This window comes from Neoarius graeffei, chromosome 8 (genome assembly GCF_027579695.1).
Source record: "Neoarius graeffei isolate fNeoGra1 chromosome 8, fNeoGra1.pri, whole genome shotgun sequence".
Taxonomy (NCBI): domain Eukaryota; kingdom Metazoa; phylum Chordata; class Actinopteri; order Siluriformes; family Ariidae; genus Neoarius; species Neoarius graeffei.
The window spans coordinates 71,282,459-71,305,149 of NC_083576.1; the positions used below are offsets into that span (position 1 = coordinate 71,282,459).

The window sequence follows — 22,691 nt, forward strand, 5'->3', positions numbered from 1 at the left end:
AGTCCCTGGCAGTGTAGTGTGTTACTGATGGTAGCCTTTTTTACTTTTACTTTGGTCCCAGCTCTCTGCAGGTCATTCACTAGGTCCCCCCATGTGGTTCTGGGATTTTTGCTCACCGTTCTTGTGATCATTTTGATCCCACGGGGTGAGATCTTGCATGGAGCCCCAGATCGAGGGAGATTATCAGTGGTCTTGTATGTCTTCCATTTTCTAATAATTGCTCCCACAGTTGATTTCTTCACACCAAGCTGCTTACCTATTGCAGATTCAGTCTTCCCAGCCTGGTGCAGGTCTACAATTTTGTTTCTGGTGTCCTTTGACAGCTCTTTGGTCTTGGCCATAGTGGAGTTTGGAGTGTGACTGTTTGAGGTTGTGGACAGGTGTCTTTTATACTGATAACGAGTTCAAACAGGTGCCATTAATGCAGGTAACGAGTGGAGGACAGAGGAGCCTCTTAAAGAAGAAGTTACAAGTCTGTGAGAGCCAGAAATCTTGCTTGTTTGTAGGTGACCAAATACTTATTTTACCGAGGAATTTACCAATTAATTCATTAAAAATCCTACAATGTGATTTCCTGGATTCTTTCCCCCCATTCTGTCTCTCATAGTTAAAGTGTACCTATGATGAAAATTACAGGCCTCTCTCATCTTTTTAAGTGGGAGAACTTGCACAATTAGTGGCTGACTAAATACTTTTTTGCCCCACTGTATAGTGAATCCTTCAGACTAACCGGTCAGCTGCGTAACTCAGAATCAGTCAGTCACTCATTCACTCACTTCTTCCAGCTTGTCCCACTTACTGTAAGTATGTGGTTGCGTCGCTGCCATGTGGACCCGACTGATCCACCTATTTATGTCGAATGCCCGTCCTGCTGCAACCCTCCCATTTCCAGGCTTGGGAAACAACCATTCACACATACATTCACACCTATGAACATGAAAACTCCACACAGAAAGCTCCCCGCCAGCCACTGGGCTCAAACCCAGAACCTTCTTGCTGTAAGGAGACAGTGCTAACCACTGCACCACCATGTCGCCCAGCTGTGCAACTCAGAATAAAAGGCACCTTACTGGCCCTTGATCGGCCTCGTTTCAGCAGATACCAATAAGCCCCATTATCTACCGATCTTATCGGCCTCTTAATACATTGGTGGGGCCCTGCTACGTACATGTAGACACCATTCACTATTCAAACTAACTGCGTATTTTGGCCACAAAACCAACATAAATGTCATTAGAATGCAATTGTGGGTTTGGGTTCCTAGGGGCCTTGAACATAAACGAGCACAGAATCAAATCTGGAGAACATAAATCATTAAATTAGATTTAGATGCTCATCTACCTTAACGTTCTGTAATGTTTTTAAATTGCAAGTTTTCGTTTGTAAAATGCACAACAGAGATGTCTATTTTGGGAAGCTACATCATCCTTCCTGGTACAAACCTAGCCTGGGAAATCCCATGCTGCTTTGCACAATCGTTCCGATCTGAAAAGACAGCATGGAAACTATGGTCTAAAGGCTCGCCTGAGTTAGGGAGCCAATCAGAGAGTGGGGAGGGGTGGAAAGACGGTGACGCGTACTACTCGACAAACGGAAGCTTGTAGTTTATTTGGGACTGTTTACGGATCACATTTAACATGGCAGCGGGTCCAGCTTCTCTCATATTTGTCTTGCACAAACGGCAGTAATCGTTCGGTGCCATTGTTTTCCTATTTTTGTTTTGCCTTCTCTTTCTCTTTCCTTCTCTTCTTTGCCTCTTCGTCTCCTTCGTCGCTCTAACTACGTCACCGGGTACAACTGCCATGATTGGCCATGGGCTACGTATACGCCAAATGATAGACATTCGCAACATCCAATAAACGGCCGTTGACAATCGTAAACCACACCTCCCCTACGAGAAATTCAATAGGCGGATTCCAGACCATATTTCACTTGTGATATGGTCTGGTGTTAACCAGACTAGTACAAACCCGCACCATTGTTAGTGTCCCACCCCCCTCGCTCCTTCCTATGAGACATTAAGCCACCGTATCTTTTTGAACTGCTGCTCATGCAGTCACAGGGTGTGGTAACACACTCAGGAAAAAAAAGTGCTATCCACCATCTTCCGCATACATGAGCTCTCAGGCACCTGTGATTGGGTAGTGCTGCTCCCTTTAGACGTAGGCTAGGCCATTCCTCCGACCCAGATAGCACGAATACTTCTGCTTTCTTAGACTCAGACAAGGATAGCTGTGGTGTCATAAGGATTCAAGTTCATGGATTTAAAAGGGTCAAAGAGTAAATTTTTCTTTAACACTGGAAAACATACACTTGCAGATTAGACAGGACACTTATGATACTCACCTTCATTAATGTCCTGTCATTTTAAAAATGTTATGAAGGTTTACTCCTATAAAACGCACAATATTTTCCCAGGTAGTAAACCAATGTTTGTTCAACATCCATTTTGGGTTAATCAGCCAATGCTGGTTTTATAGGTGGCTGAAAATCTATTGGCCCAATGTCTGTTCACGTGTTCAGTTATACAGTCACATTTACACTTACTATAATGGCAGAGCGCTTAAAAAAAAAAAAAAAAAAAACCCTTCCATTTACATCACCAAAACAATCTCAAAACCCCAGATTCTTTTTCTGTGATTCTCACCTCAACGAGCTGCATGAGGTTCTCAAAGTACACCTCCTCATCGATGGTGAGTTTTCCGTTGTGGTAGATGATGCGATAGTGCTCCACTTTGCCTTCAGAGCTCACACAGAGCGTGTAGTCTCCGGGGTAGTTGGTGCTCTCACGCACCAGAAACAGCCCTGTCTCAGGCGGGTAGAGCAATCTCTCGGCCTGGTCACGCGTTATCTTACCATGGAACCATCTGAGGAAGACAAAGCAAAATACACGCTCAACACTGCAGGACCAGCACTGGGCAGTGCACTACATTCAGTATACACAGGGTATTTACTGTACACTAAGGACACACAATTCGGTTTTTATAGTGAGCACAATTTTTCTCTTCCCCAGTTATTAAACAATCTACAGCAATGTTAGTTAGTGAGCTTAGTTAAAGTAACTGGGAACAGTGAGATCGGCTTCAACTGACTTAGGGTCAAATCAAAAGCACTCATTGTCTCGTCTAAATGCGATGGCAATTTTTATGTATTTACTTCAAGTCTAATTATTTTTCTGTTTAGCAATTAAAAGGGGGGAAAAAAGCCTGTGTATAAGAAGCAGACTTAATTTTATGCAAATATAATAAATGTGAAAAAGCTGATTTCAGGTTGCCGTTCAGTAAAGCCATTTTGTATGATGGCGTATTAGGGCTGTGGTAGGTACTGTAGGTGGGTTGGATGGATGGATGGATGGATGGATGGATGGATGGATGAAAAAAAAACAGAACTAGAGAAAGAAAGAAAAAAGAACTAGAGAAAGAAAAGAACTAGAGAAAAAGAAAAAACTAGAGAAAGAAAAGAACTAAAGAAAGAAAGAAAAAAACTAGAGAAAGAAAGAACAGAGAAAGAATGAATGAAAAGAACTAGAGAAAGAACTAGAGAAAGAAAAAATAGAGAAAGAACAAAAAGAACTAGAGAGAACGAACAAACTAGAGAAAGAAAGAACTAGAGAAAGAAAGAAAGAAAGAAAGAAAGAAAGAAAGAAAGAACTAGAGAATGAATGAAAAGAACTAGAGAAAGAAAGAAAAGAACTAGAGAAAGAAAGAACAGAGAAAGAATGAATGAAAAGAACTAGAGAAAGAACTAGAGAAAGAAAAAATAGAGAAAGAACAAAAAGAACTAGAGAGAAAGAAAGAACTAGAGAAAGAAAGAACTAAAGAAAGAAAGAAAGAAAGAAAGAAAGAACTAGAGAATGAATGAAAAGAACTAGAGAAAGAAAGAAAAAAACTAGAGAAAGAAAGAACAGAGAAAGAATGAATGAAAAGAACTAGAGAAAGAACTAGAGAAAGAAAAAATAGAGAAAGAACAAAAAGAACTAGAGAGAACGAACAAACTAGAGAAAGAAAGAAAGAACTAGAGAAAGAAAGAAAGAAAGAAAGAAAGAAAGAAAGAAAGAAAGAAAGAAAGAACTAGAGAATGAATGAAAAGAACTAGAGAAAGAAAGAAAGAAAGAAAGAAAGAACTAGAGAAAGAAAGAGAGAATGAACTAGAGAAAGAAAGAAAAGAACTAGAGAATGAATGAAAAGAACTAAAAAAAGAAAAAGAAAAGAACTAGAGAAAGAAAGAACTAGAGAAAAAGAACTAGAGAAAGAAAGAAAAGAACGAACGAGAGAAAGAAAGAAAAGAACTAGAGAAAAAGAACTACACTGCAAAAAATGATATCTTAGCAAGTGAAAATATCTTGAAAATAGCTGAAACGATCTAGCATTTCTTATTAGAAGAAAACAAGACACCAATCCTGAGATTATTAAACCTAGTTCTAGACTGCAACCAACTTATTCTAAGATGTTTTACCAAGTGTAATTATCTTACTGCACTGGCAGATTATTTCACTTGATTATAGTCTAATGTTCTCAAATTTATTATGTTTTTCCTTATATTAGGATGGCTAGTTTTTGCAGTGGAGAGAGAGAAAGAAACTAGAGAAACTAACTAGAATTATTAATGCTCTGCATAATGCTATGCTACACCTAAATTAAATTATGCTACACCTCAGCTTAACCTCAGTAACCAAAATGAAACTTTTTGGGGGGTTTTGTTTGTTTGTTTGTTAATAAAAGCTTCTGTTAAAAATAAACAAACAGTTTTCCTAATGGGGAGCAGCCAAACATCCCCACAAGGTGGAAACCGTCAGATATTCCTTTCCCTGTGGGGATATTTGATCCCCACCAAGATATAAACACACTGAAACGCAGAGTAAAGCAAAAGTTCAGGACAAGAAAAGGCAAATTACAAGGTTCCAAAAGGAGCACAGCGTCGGACGCTTCTGCGGAGACTCTGGCATCAGAACCGTTCAATCTACGTTTCACGATTCCCACTGAATCTTAGCCTCCAGCATAAACCTGACCACTGAAGAGAAAGGAACGGAACCCGTTTGCATAATCTGCTGCATCCAAGTAGTTAAAGCTTGCATATAGAAAATGTATGAAGGTCAGTGGGGACGTTATCAGATGTACAGCAGCAGTCCGTTCAGAGCTGCTAGTATGACAAGTAAGATGATGATCGCAGTTATTTTGGTCAACACTAAACTACAATTATCCAGCAAGTTAAGGAACAAAACTGTTTTATTATTTAAAATGTACACAATTGCATAGGCTTTACTTTCACATTGCACATTATAAACCATCCTTCAAAATTCTAATTCTTTGCATTAAAAGAAGACAATTATTATGTAATATTAATAAATTAGCTCTTTAAACGCTGTATACAGTATAAACATGACTGCAACTTAAATCAATAAAGAGGATGTCATTGGTCAGAAAGCTAAACCATACCACAGAGTGACTGAATTCTTGAGTTCGATTGGTCAGAAGGTGGGGATTAATTCTAGATAACGACAGCACGGCTCAGACAGTGGTTTCAGCCATAACATGAACGACCAGAGCGTCACCGACGCAGCAGCTCACACGGCCGTACCATGAGAAACCAGACTCGTTTATAATTAGCCAAGTTGTTCTTCATGAGAACAATTAGATCAGTTTGATCTTCAAAACAAAATCAGAATCAAAATCCATTGAAAATTCAGGGAGGAGGAGTAGCAATTTTCCTGAAAGTTCATTAACCGGTCTAATTAGCAACTTCATCTCATCTCATCTCATTATCTCAAGCCGCTTTATCCTTCTACAGGGTCGCAGGCAAGCTGGAGCCTATCCCAGCTGACTACGGGCGAAAGGCGGGGTACACCCTGGACAAGTCGCCAGGTCATCACAGGGCTGACACATAGACACAGACAACCATTCACACTCACATTCACACCTACAGTCAATTTAGAGTCACCAGTTAACCTAACCTGCATGTCTTTGGACTGTGGGGGAAACCGGAGCACCCGGAGGAAACCCACGCGGACACGGGGAGAACATGCAAACTCCACACAGAAAGGCCCTCGCCGGCCCCGGGGCTCGAACCCAGGACCTTCTTGCTGTGAGGCGACAGCGCTAACCACTACACCACCGTGCCGCCTAATTAGCAACTTGTTAATGAGAAATCACAAAACCAGGGAGTCACTTTGGTGCAGACTGATTAGCTCTTCCAAACAAAATCAGAATCAAAATCCATTGAAAACTCAGGAAGGAGTCACGATTTTTGTGAATTGTGGATGGACGGATAACGCGTGATGGCAATAGCTCATCACCCTACGGACGGTGAGATAATAATAATAATAATAATAATGTTTAAAGGAGAACTGAAGTCAGGTGATCTTGCTTTATTTCTTAATTAACGTGTTATTCAATTATGTTTTCGGTTTTAGTAACCTTATATCGTGACTCGTATTGGCAACTAATTGCAATTAAATATTATACTTTGAATCTTTCATTACAATTCAACTCCACCTTACATATCCTAAGTTTACTGCGACTATTTTCTCAGTCATTCAGAGTGAGCTCCTTCTAGATGCTGTACTGTACATACTCTAGACCAGACAAGTGCCTTCAAAAAGGCTATGAGTGAGTGGAGGGCGTTTTAGTGAGGTCTTTTTGGAATGCTGTGAGTTAAGTTCAGTGTTGTTGTTTTTTTTATATTTTTTGGGGGCTTTTTTTTTCATCTTTATTGGATAGGACAGTGTAGAGACAGGAAATGAGTGGGAGAGAGAGAGAGAGAGAGATGGGGAGGGATCGGGAAATTACCTCGGGTCAGAATCGAACCCGGGTCCCCGGATTTATGGTATGGCGCCTCATCCACCTGAGCCACGACGCCCCCATTTTATTTTTGTTTGTTTGGTTGGTTTTTTTTGTGCCTGATCTTGTAAACCCCTCGTACACATGAATAGTCAGTGCCCCCAAAATGCACTGTTGCTTTGGCGTTGTGTAAGCACTGCAAGTCAAAATGCGTAGACTTTATTTATTTTTATTTTTTGGTGCCTGAGGTCCTGGGGAAGTGGAATCTTAAGAGATGTTTTAATGTTTGAATGTTTGAATATTGAAATGGGGAAAAAATAAACTTGTTGCAATGCTACACGTGTCGTCAACTTGATTCAAGATAGTCTCTGGTCTCATATCTAGAGTATTTTACTAATTACAGGTCACAAAAGGAGAATCTTTTAAGCTAGCAATGCTTAGTTGTAGAATTTAACAATCCTAATATTAGTATATTTATCTTAAATTCAGTTTTTACTGCTAAGACTTTGTCATGAATTTAAGTGAAATACCCTTAAAATGAAATAAATAAAAATGACTTGAATGGCTAAATGTAAGAAGTACGATCTTGTTATAAGAACTATTTTGATTATTTTGAGTTAGTCAGATCTCGCATAATAAGTTCCCCAATCTTATTTTGGAATTATTTCATCTAAAAACAGGTTAGATTTTTCATCTTACTTTAAGAAATCTTACCGAGTCAAATTTGACTAGTTCCATTGGCAGATTTTTTTCACCTGATTCAAGCAAATCAGATCAAATTTGCTTTGTTTTAATCTTTTATTTCTTATTTTTGAAAGGCCATTTTTTGCAGTGTGTGCTCGGTTCGCAGGTAAACACAGAACTGCTCCCAGTCTGTTTGCCTTGAATGACGTCACGACGACGGTCCCCTGGCGGTAAAAGTGCACGCAAGCGAGATGTAACCAAACCTTCGGAAATTGGGCAAAACAGTATATTTTAACCGTTTTATTCAATTTTAGGGTGCAAATTAGACACCAGGAAGATTGAATTCACTTTTTGGGTCGTTCTTCTAGAAAATAAAAAGTTGATATTCCACGTTCCACCTCCGACCCTTGCCTATGACCTTTAAGACCTCAGGGAACTGTGTCAACTTGTGGAAAAGAGGTATAATAGGTCACCTTTAAGGAGAAGCTCATAACTTAACCCTCTAAAAGTGTAAAGTCAGTCTGAACATCATCAGCATTGCAGCGGATTACTTAAGGAATAAAACATGCAATGTTAATAATTTTCCAATATTGTCTCAAACATTTACCAAAGTTTACTACAGCACATTTGCCAACAATTATTATATACACAAGGGTAAGTCAAAAAGCTCGAAGACAGATGTTATAATTTCAAAAAGGTGTCCGATTTTAATAACTAAAACATGTTAAGATACGTCTCTCAGGCGTCTCGAACAGCTTTGACAAGTTTTACCATTATATCTTTGTCAAGTGTTGAGCTGTGTTATGTTTTATTCGATCAGGTTTTTCAACCCTCAAAAATGAACAATTTTGAAATCAGAGCAAAGATAAAAATTTTGAACCAAACTCGAATGGAAACCTGTTAAAATTATTCAAGCTTTGCAACAGGTTTACGGGGACTCTTCACCATCTAGAGCTGTTATTTATGCTTGGGTTAAGCAATTTAAGGAGGGTAGGGAAGAGCTCCAAGATGACCCGAGGGAAGGAAGGCCTTCCAATGCAAAAAATGAACAAAAAGTCGAGCTCGTGCAGAATCTGGTGGAAGATGATGATCACGGAATCACAGTTGATGCAATCGCCAACGAAGTTGGAATCTCACATGGTTCAGCTTTCTCAATTCTGACAGAAGATCTTGGTCTGAGTAAGCTTTCAGCTCGTTGGGTCCCGAAAGCATTGCGTGAGGATCAACTGGCTCAATGATCTGACCATTCTTTAGCACTTCTGACCAGAAATGAAGCAAATGAAACCAATTTTTTTGAACGGTGCGTCACTGGAGATGAAACATGGATTTACCGATACGACCCAGAAAGGAAAATGCAATCAAAACAATGGCTACCAAGAGGAACAGCTGGGCCTGTGAAGTTCAAAGCAAACAGGTCCGTTCAAAATGTTATGGCAACAGTTTTCCGGGATTCAGAAGGAATAATCCGAATAGATTTTCTCGAAGGACAGAGAACAGTAACTGCTAGCTATTATGAAGGAGTTTTGCAAAAGCTGAAGACTGCACTGGCCAAAAAAAAAAGTTGCAGAACAAAGTTGCACTGCCAGATCCTTTTCCATCTTGCTCGTAACACATTGGCACACTCAGCAAAGACTGTTAGGGCTATCTTATGTGAATTTCAATGGGAAATTCTTCCACACCCTTCTTACAGCCCTGATCTAGCGCCATCTGATTTTTTTTCTTTTCCCAAAACTGAAAGAACGTTTGAAAGGAACTCGATTTCAGTCCTTAGACGAGGCAAAGAAGCAGGTTGTGACCTGGTGTGAAAGACATCCCCCAGAATTCTACAAAGAAGGAATTCTCCAATGGAAACACCGCTTGCAGTAGTGTTTAGACTTAAAGCTCATAGGCAACGGTTTTAATTTTATGCACATTTGAAACTTTATATGTTAAAAAACCCTCTGTAATTTTCTTCTGGTCCCAAGAAGTATTGTTAAGAAGTAATAATTAAAATAAGTTAGCGCGGATCGCGGCGAATTTCTGTTCGGCTATTTTCGTGACCACTCGGCGCGTGACGTCATTTAAGCCAAACAAACTGCTTGAGTTGAGTCCACTTCCATTTACTTACATTGCCGTTTGGCTTGAGTGCAGACGTGCGTTCAGGAATTTCCAAAGAAAAAACATGCCTTATTGTTGTGCAGTGAACTGTAACAACGGGACCGGTTCAGGAAGAAGTTTTTACCTTTTTCCGAGAGAGGAGAAGAAGCGGAGCGAGGGGGTTGGCTTTTTCTGAAAAAGGAGAAGAGGCGGAGTGAGTGGGTTGGCTTTTTCCGAAAGAGAAGAGGCGGCGCGAGAGGGTTGGCTTTTTCCAAAAAAGGAGAAGAGGCGGAGCGAGTGGGTTGGCTTTTTCCGAAAGAGGAGACGAGGCAGAGAGAGTGGATTGTGTGCGTGAAGCCGGAGGGTTGGCTTTTTCTGGAAGAGGAGAAGAGGCGGAGAGAGTGGATTGTGCGCGTGAAGCCAGAGGGTTGGCTTTTTCTGGAAGAGGAGAAGAGGTGGAGAGAGTGGATTGTGCACATGAAGCCAGAGGGTTGGTTTTTTTCTGGAAAAGGAGAAGAGGCGGAGAGAGTGGATTGTGTGCGTGAAACACAATCAAGCAGTCAAAGAAGAAACGGAGCAGCACCGCTCAAGTAAAAAGGAGAAGATTGGAAGTAAACATTTTTACTTTTGCTTGCAATTGACAAGTCAAGAATCCTGAGGGATCCTGTACAATCATTGTGGAAATGAGACTAAGGGATATTTCCTCGCTTAAAGTAGGCTATAAATAGTATAATGCCGCGGATGGCAGGCTAATGTGGCCTACTGGTGCACTGTCCAATAATCGTTCCCTATATCCACTAGGGAGGGCAGTTTAATTATTCTTCAAAAGGGCTCTTATTTAGTATTACGACGAAAGTAGGAATTTATCATAACTACCAGGATAAATCGTTTGGGCGCGAGTCTTGTTGAGGTCTGGGGTCACCGCGATCAGAGTCGGCCGAGTTGCTGTCCGATTCCGAGGCCGCACGGTCAAACCAGTGAGCCATGTTCACCGATTGCTTCGCAACGGCCAGAGGTTCATACATATACGGTATGGTTTCACCTCTCGATATTCAATTTGGAGAGTTCCTACTTCAAAATCGCTTTCATTTTACACAACCTTTCACGACCAAAGTCCGTACACGTGTGCTCGGTTCGCAAGTAAACACAGAACTGCTCCCAGTCTGTTTGGCTTAAATGACGTCACGACGACGGTCCCCTGGCGGTGAAAGTGCGCGCAAGCGAGATGTATACAAACCTTTGGAAATTGGGCAAAACAGTATATTTCCACCGTTTTATTCAATTTTACGGTGCAAATTAGACACCAGGAAGATTGAATTGGCTTTTTGGGTCATTCTTCTAGACAATAAAGTTGATATTCTACATTTCACCTCCGACCGTTGCCTATGACCTTTAAATGGCAGATATGTAGAGAAATAGCTTTGTTATTTTCATAAATAAAAATTTTTTTCAATTTGTCTTACAACTTCTTGACTTCCCCTCATGCGCGCATGTGTGTGTGTGTGTGTGTGTGTGTGTATATAAAATTAAAATTTTTAAAATGTATGAGACATCATTTTTATTCATTTATAATTAATATTGATTAATTTAAAATTAATGTTGTGGAACATTTGCCAAACAAATTTGTTCCTGTTCTCATTTGCATCACAGCAGTTATTAACTACTGGCTCACTTTCTCTTGAAGTTAATAAAACAGACAAATGAAGGAAAAAATTTTAAAAATAAAAACATGCAGCTTGTTATCGAGAAACCACAAAACGAACCGTCTTTGTGGCAGAAAACCGAAGGAAGATCTCAAACGTACTCGAAGTTATGATCCCAATTGAAATGTGAATGAAGAGTGTTGAAAGTTCATTTTCCACTTATAAATCTTTGGAGCAGATGAGGTTGGTGTATGCGACGGTGGATATAATGGCAGGCAGTAATTGAAGAATGACGGCAGTGCTCTTTCCGATGAACTCCATCTCGATATCCACGTGGAGCTTTGCATATCAGAAATATTGAGTGGACTGGGTTGTTTTTTCCATTTCCTGTTCCTGATTAACCTGAACAAGGATATTTATGATATAGTCTGCCTCATCCTGCTTTGAAACCGCCGACTGCTGATTTAAATGAGGCAGCAAGCGCGAGTGCTGGACATACTATCAGGAAGATGTGTCATGAGAATGACTATAATAAGAGGACATCGATGATATCAAGAACATACGGGCCAAGTATAGCTCATCCATGCTAAATGTGGCGTCTATTCTCCTGCATGTCTCGCTATATTTAACAAGCTCTCTTTCTCTTCTACACCCCCCCCAACACACAGTGAAGGCATCTGTCTCTCTCTCTCTCACACACACACACACACACAAACACACACACACACGACTCACAAATCTATGATTTGTCTGTTTGATTTTATAAAATCCGTTACCTGATAGACCGTTCTCACCTACAGAATTTTTACTTTTACTGTCTTATTGTGATTAAACCTCATCTTCACAGCTATAGTAAAATAAAAATACACCCAAACTCAGAGTTAAAGATTCCTTAAAGAAAATTCCTAAAAATCAGCAGGAGCATTACACAATTTATGCACACTATTTCACAAAGCACAAAAAGTGACAGTAACAGCACTATAATTTTTTTTAATATAAATACGCAGGTGATTATAGCAAATCGCGTGTGCTGATTATCAAGAAATAGTCAGAATTTCTGGACCAATCACCTCGAGCGACTCGGCAAAATGGCGGCCAATCGCTTGGTCGCTGTAAGTGAGGAAGAATTACACGTTATGAAAGAATAAACGCTGTTCCTAAAAGCACTAAAGATGCTACGAAGTTTGGTTTGAAACTATTCAAAGGTAAGACAGGATTGTGATTTATTTTATCGATTTCAAAACAAAGTATTTTATGTGAGCCGGCATAAATAAGTGACAAGTCTGCGTCGCACCGTTATTACATTTGCATGCGGCTTTTGAAGATTGAAAAAAAATTTTTTTTTTAAAATAACCACCTGTGTATTTATACTAAAACAATGATCCGTCTCAGGTTCAGTGAATAATAACAGAGGTGAACAATTGTTAAATAATAACCTCAATGTCTGATGCTCATTTTTACATATTTAGCTAGAATAAGGATTTCCTCACTTGAATTTTTTTAAATTTCTTACGCTATACACGATTCACAACTCTCTTCACACATGAAAATCTACATGGATTCTTCAGTGGCAGAAAAAAATTATAGTAAAATATCACGAGTAATAAACGTCACTTTTGGAGCAACCATTTACATGTTTTCTATCTGTTATATATTTTTTTTAAAAAATGAACATCTGTATAAAAAGAAATTAGCATCAATGCTCAGCATTTAGTTCGAGATCTTATTCTACACGATGAGTTAAACGTTTGAAAAGTGAAATTTGTTCTCATGGCCCTCATCATAATACACCAGTACTTACGGCATGAGGCTGAGCTTCCCGCCGGACTTCACCCCTTCACGCTTCTGGACGTAGTTTGCTGGGATGGTCCCCTCTCGCCCCACTGTGTTTTTGGCTTTGTACCAGTTTGGGTCCTGTTATTTTTTTAAAAAAGGTAGTATTTCTGTGAAACTGACTCTGAAACACAAGCAGCAGGTCCTATTACAGGAGAGGACACTGAGAACACAGTGGTGTCAGGAGCATTAATTAATCTTCTGTCACACAGACACACAGGAATGGTGACGACCCTCACCTTAGTGACTCCTATAATGGTGAGGACATCTCCTTTACACAGGGGCAGATCCTGATCGGTCGTGCCTTGGAAGTTGTACCTGGCCACACACTCCGTGCCTGGAGGCCAGATCGTCTAAAGAGGGAGAGATGATGCAATGCTGCTCAGTTAGTGGACACAACACACACACACACACACACACACACAAAAATAAATAAATAAATAAATAAATAACCATACACACACACACGGTCTGCACTTTTGTACTAATTTTTTAAAATCAAATCACTATTTTTGGTTTTTGCACCGAATTAAACAATTAACTGCCATTTTGGAGATTTTATAGCTGAACATTGGCTTAATATTAGATCCTGGATTTTGATAACTTCCTGTTAACAAGTGATAACTTTCTATTTGGTTCCAATTAACATTTAAACAAAAGCACTTGATTAATAAATGTCCGAGAACCTACTGAAGAGATCGGTTTTTCTTTTCTGATCCTTGTCCTGAAACCTGGAGTATAAACTGATAGATGTCCATCCCATATCCTCATTATCTCTAGCCGCTTTATCCTGTTCTACAGGGTCGCAGGCAAGCTGGAGCCTATCCCAGCTGACTACGGGCGAAAGGCGGGGTACACCCTGGACAAGTCGCCAGGTCATCACAGGGCTGACACATAGACAACCATTCACACTCACATTCACACCTACGGTCAATTTAGAGTCACCAGTTAACCTAACCTGGATGTCTTTGGACTGTGGGGGAAACCGGAGCACCCGGAGGAAACCCACGCGGACACGGGGAGAACATGCAAACTCCACACAGAAAGGCCCTCGCCGGCCATGGGGCTCGAACCCGGACCTTCTTGCTGTGAGGCGACAGCGCTAACCACTACACCACCGTGCCGCCCCATCCCATATCTTTTTCTTTAAAATTATTTTTTCACTGAAGCACTGAAACATCCCCCCCACACACAGGAAAAAAAAAAAAAACAACATACACCGTACACAAAACTGCTTTCATGTAAACATTTTCAGTTCCAAGCTTTTCAGTTTGTTACAGGATCAGATTCGAGTCAGTCATTCTTTATTTCCCGAATATCTGATCCACCATTTTGTCTGACATTTGGTCTCAACTTAAGAGCGATTCCGGTCCTGAAATCGGTACCTTCTCTATTTATAAACGTACACCGATAAATAACAAGAGTCATCAGGAGATGACATATCCCCTCAGCCCCGACATGAAACCCCACTCCAAATTTTCCTAAGTTGAATTGGTTGCCATGGAAATACGGGAAAAAAAAGGGGGAAAAAAACAGAAATCCCAACATCATGTCAAAAGGCACAACTCGTCTAGTCACTAAACGTAACTGTCAGGTTTCGTGGAAAAAAAAAAAAATACATATCCTAATAGTTTGTGAGTTATGCTCCGGAAACTAAAATGTTTACAGACGGACAGAGCGATAGCTACATTATGTGTCAGGGGGATAAAAAGGCTCTTAATGCATGATGAGAACATTTCCTTTCTAAATTGGCTGCAAAATTTTGATAAATAATTGCAGCTTCGGTATCAAAACACACACACACACACACACACACGGTTATCTTTTAGCAATAATTATGAAGCTCTAAACCACGAAAACTTCGAAGACCAGGAAAAAAAAAAAACCTCAAGACTATTACATAACACTGGATACACTTTAAAAAAAATTTTTTTAAATAAAAAAACACACATCAAAGATGACACCCAGCATGTCACGGTCTTGTTTAGCAATATCTATACGAGGCAGCAGACACTAATTCATTCCCACTCGTGTGTTTTCACTCTCACCTGTACAGCAGACATGTTGAAGTGGGTGAAAGGACAGAAGGAAAGAGGGAGAGAGGGAAGGAGAAGATCCTCTCAGCGTCCCAGCAGGTGGAGAAACACCATCAGCGCTGAAGCCACACCATCCACCATCAAATGCGTCCAGAACCTAAACACAATAAGATAAAAAACAAAACACAGATATAAAATGATCTAAAATACGATGGAAACAGGATAACGAACAGCTCAATGAGAAGACTTGCGAAACGACAACGTACCAGCATGACCTCTTTATTCACAACCTCATTGTACTATGCGAGGCTGTGACACTCTTTAACCTGTACTCAAATATGAATAAATGACACTTCAGACTTGTCTAAAACCACTAAGTCCCTCCCAGAATCAAGCGATCAAACCAACCAATTCTTCAGAAGAAGTGAACGAGCAGCTTAATAACAGGAAGCACAAACACTTTCGAAGAGGAAGTGTCGGCTGCAGATTTTCCGATGCCTCAGACAGGAACTGGGGCTGTACGAGCAGTGCAGAGCATTGAGTTTGTTTTTAAATGCAGACAAAAAGCGCGGGAGGATCAGGACTGTCTAAAACCACACTCCTCAATATTATCACATGAGCTTACTATAAAGGGAAAAAGAACGCCGGAATATTTTTCACCTTACCACATGAACACATCTGCCTACTGCAGCTGGGTCACAGCGCAACCCATAAACAGAACTGGACAAGGAAATCCTTTTTCTGAACTCAAAAAAGGAAATATCGTCACGTTTTTTCTGTAATAAGGTTTGGACAGTTTAATACAGCACAGCTCTGGTGAAAATGTCCAAGTTTCAGCTAGCACTTCCTGTTCAGAGTTACTGTCATGTACCCCTGACTGCACTTCCTGTTTTCACTGCACTAAGGCCTGCTTTCTGGAAGTTACTTACTGTTTCTCGGTCATCTTAATTAGGCAAAAATGGATTAGTCAGGCTTTAGGAACACACATGCAAACACACAAAGACAGACACACACACACACAAAAAGAGAGAGAGAGAGAGACGCACATGGAGAAACAGGAGAGACATACACAGAGAGGGAGAAAGAAACAATGAGAGACATACATGGAGAGACAGAAAAATGAACAGACACAGATGGATACACAGAGACTCACAGAAAGACACACAGGACGACATGGAGAGACAGAGAGGGAGGGAACGAAAGAGGTAGGGGACTTGAACAGACACAGGGAGAGCTACACAGAGACTCAGACAGAAGGACAGGACATGGAGAGACAGAGAGAGAGAGGAGGGGACATGGAGAGAGATACACAGAAGGACATGGGAGGGGGAGAGAGAGAGAGAGAGAGAGAGAGACAGAAACATGGATACACAGAGACTCACAGAAGGACATGGAGAGACGCACATGGAGAAACACAGTGGAAGAGACATACAGAGAGAGAGAAAAATGGACAGACAGATGGATCCACAGAGACTCACAGAAGGACATGGAGAGACAGAGAGGGAGGAAGAGAAAGAGGTGGGGGACTTGAACAGACACAGGGAGAGCTACACAGAGACTCAGAGACGGAAGGACATGGAGAGACAGAGATACACAGAGAGAGAGGAGGGGACATGGAGAGACACAGGGAGAGATACACAGAGACAGACACAGAAGGACATGGGGAGAGAAAAAGAGAGAGTGAGTGGGTGACACACAGAGGGACACACAGGCAGACCTACAGAGACAGACACACACACACAAAATACTAACTCCAGGTTTGCACAAGAAATATACATCGAATATCACAAGAAGCATTTAAAAATAAATAAATTTAAAAAAAAAAAATCACCAAACATATGATAATTAAAAAGACCCACAGGTTTATACAGCTATATTTTGAATTATCCAGACTGTCAGCTGAAATTTTATATCGAGCCACCAAAATGAAACACATCACAAGTCCACAGCCATAGTTAGTTATTGTGCATTGTTGCTATGAGTTTTACAATATGAGCTCACTTCCTGTGCTGCTCTGAGCAACGCTCTTGTCGTTAGTTCATGATGAACATTATGGGATGGGTGTAGGCTTGAGGCACCGACCGCAGCTCCTGTACGCAGCAGCCTTTACAGTTAGGGCATATAAGCCACTTCCCTTTAAAAACACACTCTTCCTCTGCTGTTCTGATGGCCTAATTTTACACCGCCTGGACAGGAACAGCATGAATCATTAAAAGATAGGACGCATGCTGTCAGGCCTGAAGGGAGACTTGTTATTTCAGACGAGTCGAAAGTTCAGACAGTTAATGGCCAGCTTGCTAAAATGCTATTTCATGTCTCAGAAAAAAAAAAAGACTTTAACAGAACAAATCTGTGAAGTGAAACAACAAACAAATTGAAACATTTGAAGAAAACTGATGTTCCACCCATTCAAAGGGTCTGAAACTTATTGTACACAAGTTTCGGAATCTTAAAGGTCGCGATTTTGACATTTTCCTTTAATTTGTCATCCGTCTGTAGTTACACAGTTTAAAAAAAAAAAACAAAACAAAAAAAACATCATGCATCTAATAATCACAGGAAATCAATACAATAAAATGTACAATCAAAAAATTTAAGCTTTTTTCACACACACACACACACACACACACACACACACACACACACACACACACACACACAAAAAGTTCTCTGGTCGTTCTTAAACCTGATTTATTCCTCAACTCATGAGCCTAGTGAAATTTATTCACCAATCTGGGCCTCCTCGTGAGAACAGCTCATCGTTACCGTCAGCAATGATGAAGACAGGAGGCGTGTTTAACAGGCTGATTCTTCAGCTGCTTTTCAGTCTCGAATGACAGAACTTTCTAAGATCAGACTGTCATTTCACCATCTGTGACATTCGACTACAGTCAGGAAGAGGACGCATGCGTGCATGTACTTACAGCACATGTTCAGTCGTTAAGAGCGAAAGCATGAAACGGCAGTCAGTGCACAGCAAGATGCTTGAACACATTTTACATTGAACTCCATGTTCGACTGGGAAGCCATGGTCTAATGGTTAGAGAAGCAGATTTGGAACCAAAAGGTTGCTGGATTGATTCCCTGGACCAGCAGGAATGGCTGGAGTGCCCTTGAGCAAGGCACCTAACCTCCTACTGCTCCCCAGGGTGCTCTGGGTGCGTTGTACGTTGCTCTGGATAAGGGCGTCTGCTAAGTGTCTGGAATGCTTCAAGAAAACACTTTAAAACATACTGATATTAAAATATACAGTCAGGCCGAAAAGTCTGCACAGACTTATTCTACAATAGACTGAGTTCATTTTTTGCCTCAAACATCAACACACAATCGCCAATAATTATGAAGTGAAAGCAGGTTTTTAGAAAATATGCGATTTTATTTCACTGACAAAAATAGGTTATTTAGGGGTTACATATCTGTACACACCCTTAGCCTAATACTTGGTTGATACACCTTTGGCAGCAATTACAGCTTCAAGACGTCTTGGGGAAAGAAGCTACGAGTTTGGCACACTTGTTTCTGGACATTTTTGCCCATTCCTCTTGGCATATCCTTGCAAGCTCCATCAGGTTGGATGGGGAGCATCGGTACACAGCCATTTTCAGCTCCTTCCACAGATGTTCAATTGGATTCAGGTCTGGGCTCTGGCTGGGCCACTCAAGGACATTCACAGACTTTCTCCGAAGCTACTCCCTTGTTCTCTTGGATGTGTGCTTCGGGTCATTGTCATGTTGGAAGGTAAACCTTCGCCCCAGTCTGAGGTCCAGAGTGCTCTGGAGCAGGTTTTCTTCAAGGATCTTGGTGTACTTAGCTGCATTCATCTTTCCCTCCATCAGGACTAGTCACCCCCCCCCATTTCCGCTGCTGAAAAACATCCCCACATCATGATGCTGCCACCGCCATGCTTCACTGTAGGGATGGCATTAGCCAGGTGATGAGCGGTGCCTGGTTTCCTCCAGACGTGACACTTGGTATTCAGACCAAAAAGTTAAATTTTGGTTTCATCAGACCAGAGAATCTTGTTTCTCATGGTTTGAGAGTCCTCTAGGTGCCTTTTGGCAAACTCCAAGCGGGCGGTCATGTGCCTTTTACTAAGGAATGGCTTCCATCTGGCCACTCTACAATCAAGGCCTGATCTGTAGAGTGCTGCCTGGATGGTTGATCTTCCGAAAGGTTCTCCCATCTCCACAAGGATACGCTGGAGCTCTGTCAGAGTGACCCTCGGGTTCATGCTCACCTCCCTGGCCAAGGCCCGTCTTCCCTGATTGCTCAGTTTGGCCAGGCGGCCAGGTCTAGGAAGATTCTTGGTGGTTACAAACTTCTTCCATTTACGAATGATGGTGGCCGCTGTGCTCTTTGGGACCTGTAAAGCTGCAGCAATTTTTCTGTACCCTTCTCCAGATCTATGCCTTGTCACAATCCTGTTTCTGAGGTCTGCAGATAATTCATTTGACCCCATGGCTTGGAGTTTACTTTGACATGCACTGTCAACTGTGGGACCTTATATAGGCAGGTGTTGGCAATCCCCAATCATGTCCAATCAATTGAATTTACCACAGGTGGACTCCAATTAAGTTGTAGAAACATCTCAAGCAGCATCAGTGGAAACAAAATGCACCTCAGATCACTTTTGGGTGTCATATCAAAGGGTGTGCACACTTGTGTACATATGATATTTTACATTTTGATTTTTAATAAATTAGCACAAATGTCTAAAAACCTGCTTTCACTTTGTCATTATGGGCTATTTTGTGTAGAATTATGTGACAAAAAATGAACTCTATCTATTGTAGAATAAGTCTATAACGGAATAAAATGTGGAGAAAGTGAAAGGGGTGTGCAGACTTTCCGGCTTGACTGTATATTTATATTTGTCATGTGTTTAGAGATTGTGAGAAGTTAGCGGTTGTTACAAGGCGACATTGCTAGCGCAGCTACAATGATATTTAATATGATATGACAGTGGACAAGGGTCTTCTTTTCTCATTCACCATTTTCCAGCAACTTGTTCAAGAACAAGCAAACACTGGACTCAAAGTCCCAGAATGCAATCCTTCCTGGCTAGTTATTAGTGATCATTAGCATGAAAGTCAAAGATTTAGAACCTGATCTGTTCAAGTGTACAGATGAGAATGGGAGAGGATTAGACAGACAAAAGGACTAAAGCACCGCTGCATTGCTCTGTTCAGGTACAGCTGAAGTAAGGCTACATCCACACGACAACGGCAACGAGATGTTATTTAAAAATATATCGCGTCCAAATGGGCAACGATCAGTAAAATATCAGGTCCATATGGCAACGCAACGCTTGCTGAAAACGATGCAATACACATGCCACACCTCTAGGGGCGCTGTAAGACGGTCCCTTCGGAGACACCAGAACAATAGAATAAGTAAGGACACATGCGCATAAACTATTATGCGTGAGACTTCATATTAGCCACAAAGTCAGGAAAATCTGTTTGTAAAATTACGTTATAATAACCAAATACAATGAAAAGTATTTTTCCAGTCTCACCTGTGAAAGGTAATCCCATGTGATCTCGTTTGGACGGCAAACCTGTTGGTACAGTTAAACGCAGCTAATCTTTATTCTCCGCTTTGACCTTTCCAATATGGCGGCGAGGATGACCTATGATTCTACGCAGAAGGCGGCGTCTTTAATGGTCCGGAATAAATTGAATACTACACGTTGATGGATTAATTTGTTGTTTCTCACCTGTGAAAGGTAATCCCATGTGATCTCGTTTGGACGGTAAACCTGTTGGTACAGTTAAACGCAGCTAATCTTTATTCTCCGCTTTGACCTATCCAATATGGCGGCGAGGATGACGTATGATTCTACGCGGAAGGTGGCGTCTTTAATGGTCCGGGATAAATTGAATACTACACGTTGATGGATTAATTTGTTGTTTCTCACCTGTGAAAGGTAATCCCATGTGATCTCGTTTGGACGGTAAACCTGTTGGTACAGTTAAACGCAGCTAATCTTTATTCTCCGCTTTGACCTATCCAATATGGCGGCGAGGATGACCTATGATTCTACGCGGAAGGCGGCGTCTTTAATGGTCCGGGATAAATTGAATACTACACGTTGATGGATTAATTTGTTATTTCTCACCTGTGAAAGGTAATCCCATGTGATCTTGTTTGGACGGTAAACCTGTTGGTACAGTTAAACGCAGCTAATCTTTATTCTCCGCTTTGACCTATCCAATATGGCGGCGAGGATGACGTATGATTCTACGCGGAAGGCGGCGTCTTTAATGGTCCGGAATAAATTGAATGCTACGTTGATGGATTAATTTGCTCCTCTACGCCCTTTTTGAGGAATGTATTGTCGGACTTAAACCATCATCTGAAGAGGTGAGATCGCTCCTTTTTTTCGCTATTTTTGCTGGCGGGATTGACTCTGCCCTACGGGCTATTCTCTCTCTCTCTCTCTCTCTCTCTCTCTCTCTCTCACTTTGCACCATTACACAATAAATATTCACAGTGAAAATATTTTGTAAGCGCGTTTCATGAACCAAGTTATAGGATTTGTTGACAACTCGCATCGCAATGAGAAGATCATTGGCACTACTGGTGTTAAGAATCAGACCATTTCATAAATGAATATTTTGCTGTAGAGCTGCAGTGTTTGTACAATTGCATGTTTTTGCTTCACTATTACTGTCACTATTCTGCTACTTGCATTACTACTGTGAACTAACACTGAACATAATAATAATAATAATAATAATAATATCCAAGCTCGTGTTTCACTTTCACTAGTGCTCTGTAAGGCTTTTTCCTGGTGATATTCGTTACACTTCTACCCGGCGTGAAGCACTCACAGTCATGTGGTTGTGACGTCATCGTAAACAAATCCGTTCTACTCATCCAGACGACTTCACAACGGCAACGTTGCCAGATCTTTCCACTCTGGAACCCGTTCTCAAAAAGATTGCGTTTTGGGCACCCAAAACGCTGGTGCCGTGTGGACGCCAGGCCTAAACAATAAGCAATTGTATCGGAGTCACCTGAATCCGTTGCCGTGTGGACAGGGCCTAAGAGCTCAAATCTTATTGGTGCCGGTATCAGTGTTTAGTATAAATACACAGGTGATTATAGTAAATCACGCATGCTGATTGCTCAAGAAATTCTGACCATTTCTCGATAATCACCTCGAGCGACTCAGCAAAATGGTGGCCAATCGTTTTGTCACCGTAAGTGAGGAAGAATTACAAATTATGAAAGAAAATGCTGGTCCTTAAAGCACTAAAGATGCTACAAAAAGTTTGGTCTAAAACTATTCAAAAGGTAAGGTGGAACTGTGATTTATTTTAGCGATTTCAAAACAAAGTATTTTATGTGGGTCGACAGGGATAAGTGACAAGTCTGCGACACGCCTTTATGACATTTGCATGCCGCTTTTGAAAACCGAAATAAATTTTTTTAAATACAGTTTCTTAAAAATAAATCACCTGTGTATTTATTGTAAAACAATTATTCACTGCACCTGAGGTGAAGATCAGTGATTATTCTTTCCACATTCACTGGATATGAGCAATCACACGCTCTGATAGCCTTGTAGTAGAGTAGCCAATCAGCTTATATACCGTGAGTAGAGAAAAACAAAATGGCGGAGTGTGTTGCTAAAC

At 40.9% G+C, this 22,691-nt stretch overlaps 1 protein-coding gene across 3 annotated transcripts in view; it reads right to left on the reverse strand.

Moving 5' to 3' along the window:
• The window catches only part of csk (C-terminal Src kinase), an 80,529-nt gene that overhangs the window by 34,589 nt on the left and 23,249 nt on the right, over positions 1-22,691 (reverse strand). For 2 of the 3 annotated variants that reach the window (XM_060928176.1, XM_060928174.1), the window contains 4 exons: positions 15,061-15,205; positions 13,252-13,365; positions 12,981-13,093; positions 2,648-2,867 (listed from right to left, as the gene is read on the reverse strand). In XM_060928176.1, coding sequence (XP_060784159.1) covers positions 2,648-2,867; positions 12,981-13,093; positions 13,252-13,365; positions 15,061-15,075 — 462 coding nt within the window. In that variant the 5' untranslated portion in view covers positions 15,076-15,205. Of the gene's footprint in view, positions 1-2,647; positions 2,868-12,980; positions 13,094-13,251; positions 13,366-15,060; positions 15,206-15,314; positions 15,408-22,691 lie in introns of those variants that run through there. The other variant, XM_060928177.1, reaches the window with a different exon arrangement.